At 43.3% G+C, this 12,109-nt stretch overlaps 1 protein-coding gene across 1 annotated transcript in view; it reads right to left on the bottom strand.

Moving 5' to 3' along the window:
* Nucleotides 1-357: 357 nt before the first annotated feature.
* LOC102934228 (deleted in malignant brain tumors 1 protein) overlaps nt 358-12,109 on the bottom strand; it is a 59,772-nt gene continuing 48,020 nt past the window's right edge. The window contains exons 22-25 of the mRNA XM_043551961.1: nt 6,469-6,641; nt 5,359-5,759; nt 2,478-2,749; nt 358-1,806 (exon numbers count right to left, since the gene is read on the bottom strand). Of these exons, the coding sequence (XP_043407896.1) occupies nt 1,625-1,806; nt 2,478-2,749; nt 5,359-5,759; nt 6,469-6,641 (1,028 nt within the window). The 3' untranslated portion in view covers nt 358-1,624. The remainder of the gene's footprint in view (nt 1,807-2,477; nt 2,750-5,358; nt 5,760-6,468; nt 6,642-12,109) is intronic.

The following is a 12,109-nucleotide window of genomic DNA, read 5'->3' on the forward strand; positions in this document are numbered from 1 at the left end:
CAGGATCAGGGAGCTGCAAATGGCTGATTTGCAGTCCCCGCTGTTCCCCACTGCAATCTTGACATTTAGTTTTTGTTTTAGAAAAATTTGGAGAGAGAAAATTTCTGAATCAAACATCTGTGACCTATCCCATTCAAATAGCTGACTTCTTAAACCCTGATTCTCCATAATTTTTTTATACTGGATAAAGGCAGAAATATCTCATTTCCTTATAAAAGCCTGTTTAAATGTACTTACTGATTTTACCACCCCAGTTTTGGAAATGGAAAAAACAAAAGCAAAAATTGATATTCTGCAAAGTTTCTTTATGACAGATCATATTCTTCATATTGCAAAGCATTAGTTCAGAACTCAGAGGCATAGACATTTTATTTGCAAGTACACCAACAGAAATATTGCTTTGTAAACACTTCCAACTTCTGATTGTAAATTGCTATGTTTACATATGAAATTAATTTAGACTGGAAATCATCCCATTTTACAAAGTAGCACAATATATTGCATTTGTCTCAAAGAGAAATTAAACCTTAAAGAGCAATGTCCAAGATAATCTGAAACAGGGTGTTTTAGCAATTCCATATGTAACTGGATGTATGTTTTCTGTATTTCTTTTCCAGGCATAGCTGATTACTAAATAAAAATACTTTCTTCTATATAACCACCTTGGATCATTTGGTGTTGCCACATGTAGATTTTATCCCCATCTCTGCACGTACCACAATTTCTATGTCAGAATATTTCAGGTGTTAGATACACTGGTTTTGAAAGGAAGTGAGAGGAGGATTATGAGGGAGAAAACTTGCATTAGAATCTAAATATCTTGATGATCAGAAGTGACTGAAATGTGCCAGGTATGAATAAGATATACTAGGTATGCATAAAACATAAAAACCAGTATCAGATTGCCCTTTTTATGTATAAAGTTGTCAAATCAAAGTACTACCTATTGATCTTAGATACTTCCATATCTCCCTTCATAGTAATATCTGAGCACCTCATAATCTTAATTGTATCTATCCTTACAACACCCCTATGTGATAGGGAAGTGCTGTTATCCCCATTTTAGAGATGGGGAACTAAGGCCCAGAGAGATTAAGTGACTGGCCCAGGGTCACACAAGCTGTTTATGGTGAAACAGTGACTCACCCCACAGGTTAGTGCTCTAACCTCTGGACCCTTCTTCCTGCTTACACATTCATTATATTACAAGAGTTGCTCTGTTGAATCTCACTGCAGAATACCATGAAAACTATTGATAGTATTTTTCGTCTATCTAGATTGGAGATAGTCCTGAGCTGCAAAGTCTGGCTCTAGATTGAGAGGAGGGAGCTAGTAGGTCAAATACTGGGCTTGGGTTCAGTCCATTTTTGGAAATGGCAGCTGGTTACAGAACTGGAATCTGGATTCAAACTTTTCCATGGAGGTGGGGTTTTAACCTCAGGCCAATCACTAGCCTGAATTTACCAGAACTCAGAGTGTAGCCTCATACAGTAAGTTTGTCATACTTTTTCTTTGAAGTGCAAATTGTCATATAAAAGTTATTGAGTGCAAAGGCTAGAAACGGAATCATTATGTAAATGCCCTGAGATATCATTGTCTGCCAGATGCTGGTGTCTTTAGCGTCTCACATTATCTGGTACGGAATCGGTCTCCTCAGTTTACTTTTCAAAAGAAACCCAACAAGAGTGAAAATAACAGCTGCAAGCACCACACCCGTAACAATAAATGGAGCCTGGGAATGACCAGCAGTAGCAGTAAGTGAACCACGGGAATCCACGTCTTCCTGATGTTCAGAATAGTCCAGCTCTGTGAATTGAGAGAGAGAGTTTTGGTTTCAGTTCGTTCTCTGCTCTAGTTATTGCCAAAGACACCAGGACAAACAGAACTTGAATTGTAAAGTTACATTCTAGATCAGGTCAAGAAATAAATCAATTTCACTCTATTTTATAGAAGACATTCTAGACACAACAATCCATCTTTATATTAGTAAAGACTATTTCATGAACTGACCCCCCAACAGGGATGTTTTAGGTTCAATATTAAGAAAACATCATAACTAGCTAGGGAATGGAATCACTTTTCAAGGATGGTTGAGGTTTCTCTTTATTGGAGATATTCAAGGTGAGACATAACCACAATGTTTAAACAGTTTGGGGATAATTAAATCAATGAAGCTATAATAAGGAGATGGACTGCATCTCATCCTTCTTCCTGAATAATTGATTCAATTAGCATTTTTGGGATGTGCAGATTTAAAATGATGGATTTGAAATGTGCTAAATAAGGAACTAATGCAGATGCTATTAGTCAGTAAACAAGTGTCTGGTGTTTATAATGGAGCTGATGATAACTCAGTAAAAGCATGCTGCAGTGCTAGAAATCAGAAGTAAACTGACATACAAAGATTTTGTGACATGAAATGAAAAGTGAGTTACAGAACTTTATATTAAATACTAGAGAACGTTATTTGCATTTACCAGCATTCCTGTTTTCAGTGCCATCTTTCCAAAGCTCAATTGGCCCAACAACAACATCCAATTTTTCTTGGTAAGAGCTTGTATCTCTTTTGGACCTGGGTATGCAACCCTGGTAGCATCGGGAAGAATAATCATATACCCTGCACACCACCATTTTAAACTGCAGGTAAACTGATGAATATTGGTTAATAAACTTGAAGGCATTAAGTTTGAACCGGATGGTGGAGCTGTAGGGTGAATAGTATGTACCGTAGGTTGGATCTCTAACACATCTAAAATAAACAAACAAATAAATAAAATTAATCTTCATGTGTACGCACAAAAATAAATCACTGACATTAAGCATTTCTTATGTGCAAAGATTTAAAAAAATTAACACTGTATTAACAACAGAAAGGGAGAAAAATATGTATTCGTAGTAAGAATAGAAAATGAAAGAGGTTAAAATAGTGGCATTGACTTTTCTGAAGGCAAAACATACAATATTGCTTTCCCTAATTCAGCAAGGTATTTATGTGCATGCCTAAGAATGTGAGTAGTTTTACTGAACTCGCATGCTTAAAGTTAAGCTTCTGTATAAGTCTTTATAGGATCAGGGCCCAGGAGAGCCAAGTTGCAAAGGAGTCACCTAGAGGTGTCCTGGCAACTAATCTATGGAAAGAGCCCAGATCTTCTTATTTATATCTCCAGGCTGCAGTGCATATGACCCCCGCAGAGCAGCTGATGCAAAGGGTGTTAATTGTTACTGTTAAGGGGAAAATGTAACCACGATTTAAGCTCTTAAGTGAGGCTGGCCAGAAAACAACAATTTCATTTCACATACAGTTTTGAAATTTGTTTTTGTTCCAATGCAGACGAAAAATGAGATCTTTCCCACTTTTTCCATGAAAACAGCCATATGTGAGAGAGAGCCAACCCAGAATAGCCAAGGCAGTTACACAGGAGAAGGGAGACTAGTTACACAGGAGATGGGTCAAGTCCCAGCTCTGCAGAGTTCCCCCAGCATAGCAGGGACTTGATCCTCGGTCTCCTACAGCCCAGGCAAGCAGCCTAACCACTTGGCCTAGGTCTCTCTCTTCGTCTCACCTGAGAAACCCTTCCCAATTACAGTTCTGTCAGAACAGATACATCTCCGAGAAACTTTTCAGCTTTGATGAACAGTAGTAGTTGTTTTTTGCAGGAAAAATTTTATTCACAATTTTTTCTACCAGCTCCACTCTGAAAGGCAGGCTCTGTCTCTTTACTAAATGGTTATACAGCTCCTTGCACAATGAGGCCCTGATGCCTGATTGGGTTCTTTAGGTGCTACTAGATATGAACAATAATGATAAATTCCTTCTTCCATTCTGTGCCATTTTATCCAACTCACTCCCACTCCTCTGATTTCTGCTTTGGATGAAGCAGAAGCAAGAAAGTCAACATTTCCAATGAACCCAATCTCTAGTAAGTCAGCTGCACAGGTGCTTCACAGAACAAAATTCTAGTAAGTTTCACTTTCCTGTCAGCATTGACTAATGCCAAAATTTCATGCCAGTGCATTCTGATTCAATTTAACCACCATGAAAAGGAACACAATTTATCTGTTAATACACTGATAACTCAAAATAAGGTGAAAAGTTGTCATATGGTCAACACATTGCATACAAATACTAACGATCTCACTCTCATAATAAAGATCTCAAGGTATCGAATTATTTTTATAAAAATCTCAGTTTATACCGTACAATATGTGTTTCTATGTTATATTCATGCCAATATTTGTGTCACCTACAGATACCGCATTTAAGAGATGGTTGAATTTAGATATGATAAATTTATTTCCTTTTGGGTTTTAATTTAAATAAATATTATTACCAGTAGGTTTAAAATATTTAACTTTCTCTGCATTGAATGATTTTATCATATCGTTTCTTAAAAGGGCTGGTCTGAATATTTAATTTTTATCTTATACAATAGATAGGAGTTCATGCAGGTGGCTTCCTTAAAACTTAACTTCTACTACCTGGCTGAATTATTTTGAAATTTCATTATTTATTCCACATTGTTTATATACAATTAGAATTTCACCAGTAAGTGAATGAGTCAGACATTTATTGACAATGGGATCTGCTCCTGAAAGATTTACCCTTTCATACCCAGAAGGACGTAGAATCTAGTGATAATGGAGAAGCCTACTGAAATTCTGGCAGGTAAAGCGTAGAAGCATAGGAAATGCCATAATGGATGAGAACAGTGACTTTTTTTCTTACCAGATCTAAGAATCTAATTTGTTTTCTATAATTCATTAATCTAACTTTTCCACAAGAAATGGTTTAAGCCAAGCCACATGAACAATTCTGGGCCATCTGAGAGACATATAGGAAAGCAGGAATATCAAACATTAAACTTCTGTCATTTGAATCAAGCACTGAATTAGTCATTTGAAATAACATTTCCAGTATGGTACAAAATACAAGAACAGAACAAGAATGAATAATAATTAAAAAAAAAAAGAGAGAATCAGAATATTTTGAAAATGCATAGTTGAATTCTATAGACAAACTATTTGGGGCTGAATTCAATCTTGATGTAGGCATGTGAAAATTCATTGACCTCAATGGAGTTTGGGACAAAATCTACTTACATCACAACTGAATTCACCTCTCTAGTTACTATGCAACATGCTTGAGTGGAATCTTGCCTGACTGTGTGGTCTCAACATCATTCTATTGTTATTTCTCATGTCTTGCCAGGATTGGCCAAAAAAGTTTTTTAAACAGTTTATTGGCATAGGGAACTGAAATCAATTCACATTGTCCCTATTCAAATTATTCCATAAACAAAACAGATAGAGAACTGCATGTACAGATCCATTGTTAATCATTGCTCAGAAAGTCCTTACCCATTCCTGATAATATCATAGGTGGTGGATGTAACACTACTGGAATCAGGTGATGCAACACAGGTGTCCAAAAACAACACCAGATTTGGGTCAGCGTTGTTAATTGAAGCTTGAAGGAATACATTCTGGTTCAATCTAACATAGTATGGAGAGTCATACACTGGCCGTGAGAAGGATGGTGATTCGTAAAATGAAATGTTCACGTCATATCTGCTGTACTGAGTTTCATTGACCTCCTTAATATCCTCAGGAACATTCTCAGCAATGTACATGATTTCTTTCCATGTGTTTTGGAGCATTTTGCAGTTGATATGCAAGTGAAGATCTTTTTCTCTTTTGATTATGTAACCGGAAGAGGTTGCTTTGATCAAGTTGGAATACATGATAGTGTTGCTGTTTCCCTGTTTGACACAGTAAGCACAGAATTATCTAATGTAGTAATTTTTGCCACAATTACCATTATGCTTTTGATGCACCCAAAGAATACCACGCATTTTAAAAGCATTGTTTCCATCGAAAGTATTTTGAAAAGAAATGTACTTTGGTCATTTCGATTCACAGCACATTTTAAACAAAATTGTTGGCTGTATAATACAGTGATTACATTGAGATGTGAAAAAATATTTTCATTGAACCCAAATACAGCCAACTGAGTTAACATTAGTACAAAGGTTGAACATGACATGAACAAAGGTCCTGATTCAGTAAGTTACTTAAACATGCGTTTAACTTAAAGCACATGAGTAGTCCTATTGAAGTGAATGCTTTAAAATAGATATGTGTAAGTACCTTGCTGAACAGGGGCCTATGTAAATGCCAAGTATTTTGACTATTCGTGAACGTCAGTTCATGCTCGAAAAAAGTCTGTGAACATGGGTTGAGGTTGTTCACATATCCTCCCTGTCCCATAATATTGTAGCTTGACCTTATGAGGAATAAGTAAGGAGTTTCTTCCGGCAGAGGAAGAATTAGGTGGGAGTGTTTAGTGAATCTGAATCTGCAGTCATTGGTTCACTTGTAACTCCTGTGAACCACAGCAGGTTTCAATAAATAAATTCTGCAGTTTGCACAGACCTACTTACACAGGCTGCTAAATATTCAACTTCATACCTCTCGTCTTGTGCCACAGCCATTGTATGGTATGTTGAATATAACGTAGTTTGGTGTAACAATTGGTTTACAATAAGGGTCATTCAAGCTGATATTCTCTGCAATGTAGCCTTGTGAGTGGAGGTAGGCTCTGCTAACAACCGCATGCATGTATTCTGGCAAGCACAGAAGAGCTGGTGGGTGGATAAAACACATATTATTAGTGCGTTCAGGCATACAGTAATAATTAAATGTTCAACCAATACATTTGCTGCTATCTATTCTGTGTGTATGTTGGGAGAGGGGAGGGTGTTCGTAAGACAAACCACATGATTTCACCTTTCTTATGTCTTAATTATCAAATTATGCACCAGGGACCTGTGGTTTAGGCTGTGGATAACTGTCACGAAGAAAATCTGCAAATTATAATTTCTCTCCTTGTGATCAGAGAGAGTCTCTTGTAGGATTCATACAAGGTTCATGCACTTGGCAACATTCAGGGCACACCCGGAGTGTTGTGTAGGAGCTGTGCACACACAGCTCCTCTCAAGGGCATGAACCTTGGAATCTCGCCCAGATGACATGAACCGTGGGAAGCCTCCCAGGACTGGGCTCAAGGCCCGAGAGCAAGGAATGTGGTAGATAGAAATTGGTAAATAAGAATGTTAAACAAAGCCAGTGTATTCCTTTTATCTGTTGGAGAATGTAATGCGCGGGGGGAGAGAAAGAATAAAGGAGAGGGAGGAAAGCTGACAGGACCAGTCCGTTGGCAGACCAGCCTGCTTGCTTGCTTAAAGCTTTGTGCTGTCTTGTCATTGAACCGCAACAACTGGCACCCAAACGTGGGGCCCTCAGCACTCACCTCGCCCGGCAAGGGTTTCAGACGCATCACTCATCCGCTTCGCGGATCCCGGTGAGTATTTTTCATTGTGGTAAGTATGGGAAGCTCTCTCTCTGCTTTGCAAGTGCAACACCGTAATGAGCTACACTATTTGCTGCGTAAGGCTCAGCATGACTGCCCCACTCGAGAACTCACTCTCCTGCTACAGGAGGTGAGTGTCCAATGTCCGTGGTACCCTGAAGCCGGAACCCTTAAGCTAGCGGACTGGGAGCGGTTGGGCCAGACATTGCACAAAGAGCCTCGGGCGCCCGTGCAGGCTTTACATGCCTGGCACCTCTGCCGCGACGCGATACAGCATGTCGCCTCGGAAGGGCCCTCTCCCGTGCCAACAGAGGGGCTGCCGATCTCGCCACCCCCGTCCGCTCCTGCAGCCATCCCTCCCCCTGCTTCGCCCCCAGTGCCTCTATTACCACCGCCTACCTTGCCTTCCCCACTGGAGCCGGTGTGTGATCACCATCTCCCCGTGGGGCCCCATGCTCCGGGGCCCCCTGGGGGTCATACGTGTCTGCTCAGGGGCTTTCGCTGGTGCAACAAATGGTTCACGCAGCGAAGACTCGCTCAGATATTACAGCAGAGGAGCTGGCTAATCTGGTCTCAGTTTGTCCGGTGACCTGGCAGGATGATGGCCAGGGCAACCAGCTTGCAAACTAGGTCAGTTTGCCTTACTCGGTGATCCAAGAGGTAAAGAAAGCGATTCGCGAGTTCAGCCTGACTAGCACGTATGTACGTGGTCTCATTGAAGGGCTAGGTACTGGGTACACCCTGATCCCTGAAGATTGGAAGGCGCTGTTGCGCATGATGCTGACGCCCAGTCAGTATGTTATTTGGCTTAGTGAGTATCGGCAGATGGCGGAACGCCAAGCCCAGGTATATAGAGAGCAAGGTATCATTTATGAGCACTTGGCAGGGGAGGGCCAGTTTGCTACCGTTCAGATGCAGTCTCAACTCCCTCAGGCCGTCTTCCCCATTATTTCCACCTGCACCCAGCATGCTTTCCGGAAAGTCCCGGATTCAGGCAAGCCTACCAAAAGCTTTGCCAGTATCCGTCAGGGTGCATCAGAGTCCTTTATGAATTTTACCAACAGATTGCAGGAGGCTATCCTCCGACAGGTGGATAACCCTGCAGCTGCTCAGGAGATTCTGTTAAAAATGGCGGTTGAAAATGCAAACGAGGATTGCCGCCGTGCTCTCCAGGCGGCACAAGCCGCTGGCATTCTAGAGCTGTCGGACATGCTGCGGCCGTGCCAAAACATCGGCACACAAGCACATAAAGCTGGGGTTCTGCCCGCCGCCCTGCGGAAAAGCGGGAAGGAGGGGAAGCGTTGTTACCGCTGTGGTAAGGAGGGTCACTTTCAGCTGGAGTGCCACTCATCGATGGTGCCCGCCCGCCCCTCAAAGAAGTGCCCCAAGTGTCGGAAGGGCTATCACTGGGCTAATCAGTGTCGTAGCGGGTCGGGAAACTGCACGACGGGTCTCCCCCGAACCCAGGGCCAAACGGGGGTGTTTCCCACTCACACAACTGTTCCTCTGCCTTAAAATCCATAGACTCCATGAGGGCGGCGACTGCCGGAAGTGCAGGGCTTGATTTGATTATGCAGGAGGACGCTGATTTTCAGTTGCCGGGGGAGGTTTGCGCCATACCTACACAGGTGACGGGACCTCTCCCTGCCGGATTTGTGGGTCTGGTTCTCCCTCGCTCACACGCTGGGAAACAGGGTTTTTTTGTCATCCCAGGGGTCATTGATGCCGATTACACCGGCGTTATTAAGGTTCAGGTGTGGACCCATCTTCCGCAGTCGCTCCCGCATGGACGGTCAATTGCGCAATTGATTTTAGTCCCCTATCAGGTGCCAGCCGCAGAGGATCGAGCCTGGGGCGGGAACGGCTTTGGATCAATGCTGTCTCAGTTGCCGTCTCACAACACGTCCTCTCCACTTGTTGCTCTAACAATGTCGGTCCGCCCCTCGAAACCTCAGTTAACACTTCTCTTAAATAATGTTCCTTTTACAGGGCTGGTGGACACTGGAGCTGACGTTACGGTGATTCGTGATCCGGAGTGGCCGGTCAGTTGGCCAACAGTTCCTTCTAAAGAGTTGTGGGGGATCGGGGGTAGCAAACCCGGGCGCCAAAGTTTGTCTTGGGTCACGGTCTCTAAACCAGGAGGCCGTGCCCTTGCTACGATCCGCCCTTTTGTGCTCCCTGTCCATCTCAATATTTGGGGCCGTGACTTACTTACAAAGCTGGGCACCACCCTCAATATTAATATATAATGGCCCAAAATCCTCCCTCACCCACCTTGCCCTCCGCATTACCATTGGTATGGCAATCCTTAGAGTCCGTATGGATTGACCAGTGGCCCCTCCCTCTAGAAAAGCTGAAAGCGCTTCATTCGCTAGTGCAACAACATTTGCATGCACAGCGCTTGGAGAGCTCCACTAGTCCTTGGAACACCCCGGTGTTCGTTATTAAGAAAAAATCTGGTGCATGGAGGCTGTTACACGATTTAAGGGAAATAAATAAACGCATCCAACCCATGGGCCCCTTGCAGTTTGGGTTGCCAAACCCGAATTTAATTCCTCAAACCGATCAGCTTTGTGTGTTAGATTTAAAAGATTGTTTTTTCACAATCCCCCTTTGCCCACAAGATCGCGAAAAATTCGCGTTTACGGTGCCAGAATATAATAATCAGCGACCCTCTCAAAGGTACCAGTGGAAGGTCTTGCCCCAGGGAATGCAAAATAGTCCAACCTTGTGTCAACTTTTTGTGGATCGGGCCCTCGCCCCTTTTTGTGCCCGATACCCCACACTAAAGGTCTACCATTATATGGATGATATTTTGCTTAGTGGTCCCCAGGTCACGGCACAACAGCTTGAATATTTGTCCCAGGTTCTCGGCCAAAATGGCCTGTTAGTGGCACCAGAAAAAATCCAACACTCTTATCCCTACCAATATCTCGGGCATAAGGTTTTACAAACCTATGCTGCCCCTGTTGGCCCGGAAGTGGTTTTACCCCAACCCCTAACCCTCGTTCAATTACAGCAAATTTTGGGTCATTTAAATTGGATTCGACCCTACTTCCGTCTTCCCACATCGATGCTGCAGCCGTTGTTTGAGCTCCTACGTGGAGCTCAGGCACCGGGCGCAGTTATTGCCGTCACTGAGGAGCACATTGCCTGCATTCGACAGATCAATGCAGTGTTGAGTCAGCAGTTTGTGGATAGACTCACTGAGGTTCGTCCCCTGCGGTTGGTTCTCCTTGCCACCCCTCATACGCCTACTGCGGCTCTGTTTGTACCTCGTACAGACACAGCCGTCTCTATCATAGAGTGGATATATTTGTCTTCCACTCCTCCTCGGAACATTTATCCTTATTTAGACGCCTTGTCCGACCTATTTCATAGAGCCCGTGCAGTGCAACTCACGGGCACTGATTTGGTTGCCATTGTGTTCCCCTTGTCACGTAGTGAATTTGATTCCTTGTACCACACCTCCTTGGCCTGGCAGGTTGCTCTTTGTGATTATGTGGGAGAGATTTCTTATAATCCCCCAAAAGATCCTCAGTTGGTGATCACAGAAAAGGTGCCACTAATCGTACATCGTCTTAGCCGCTCTCGACCTATTGTTTCAGCTGTCACTCTTTTTACTGATGGCTCTCCACGTCGAGGTGTTGTCACCTATCAATTAGGTGACCCCCCTCGTTGGCATTCTCGTTTTACGCTGCCTCAGCGTTCCGCGCAGCGCTCAGAACTGGCTGCTGTTATTTTGGCCTTTCAACTTTTTGCTGATTGTCCCTTTAATTTGATTGTGGACACGCATTATGTTTATCAGGTAATTGATCATTTACCTCTTGCCCTCATTACCCCTCAGGTCGATGCGGACCTTCTTCGCCTGTTTTTGTCCTTACAGTATCTCATCACCACTCGTAATTTCCCTTATTTTGTTGCTCATATTCGCAGTCACACCCCTCTGCCTGGGCTACTCACTGAGGGCAATGAGCACGCCGATCGCGCATTACGTGGTCAGGTAAATTCCCTTTTTTCTGACCCCATTGAAAGCCATTCCTTTTTTCATCAGTCTGCCTCTGTTTTGGCCTGACAGTTTCACATTCCTGCTGATCATGCACATTCTATTGTTCGCTCCTGCCCCCTCTGTGCCGATGCTGCTCCTATCTTTTCTTATGCCGTTAACCCTAGAGGTACCGCAGCGAATCAGTTGTGGCAAATGGATGTCACTCACATGCCACAATTCCGCCCCTATTTGTTTTTACATGTTTCCATTGATACCTATTCGGGATTCCTCTGGGCGACCCCACAGCGTGGGGAAGCCACTCCCAAAGTTATTCACCATTTGCTAGCCTGTTTTGCTGTTATGGGTCGCCCGAGCCAGATAAAAAAGGATAATGCCCCAGGCTATTGCTCCACACCCTCTCCACCTTTTGTGCCCAATGGGACGTCCTTCTCAAACACGGGATCTCTTATAATTCCACAGGCCAAGCCATTCTTGAACGTGCCAATCGCACGCTAAAAACCTTGCTTGACAAACAATTAAAACAAGGGGAGCTGCATCTCCGAACCTTAGGAGACATTCAGCAACAATTGCATATCCTTTTGTTTACTTTAAATAATTTAACGCTGAACGCAGATCAGCACACCCCCGCGGATCGGCATTTTCACAAATCCGAGGTACTGGAAAGACCGCATGTCTATTACCGTCAGCTGCCCGATCCGCAATGGCTGGGCCCAGTGCCTTTAATCACTTGG

The sequence above is a fragment of the Chelonia mydas genome, chromosome 7 (assembly GCF_015237465.2).
Source record: "Chelonia mydas isolate rCheMyd1 chromosome 7, rCheMyd1.pri.v2, whole genome shotgun sequence".
Lineage (NCBI taxonomy): Eukaryota > Metazoa > Chordata > Testudines > Cheloniidae > Chelonia > Chelonia mydas.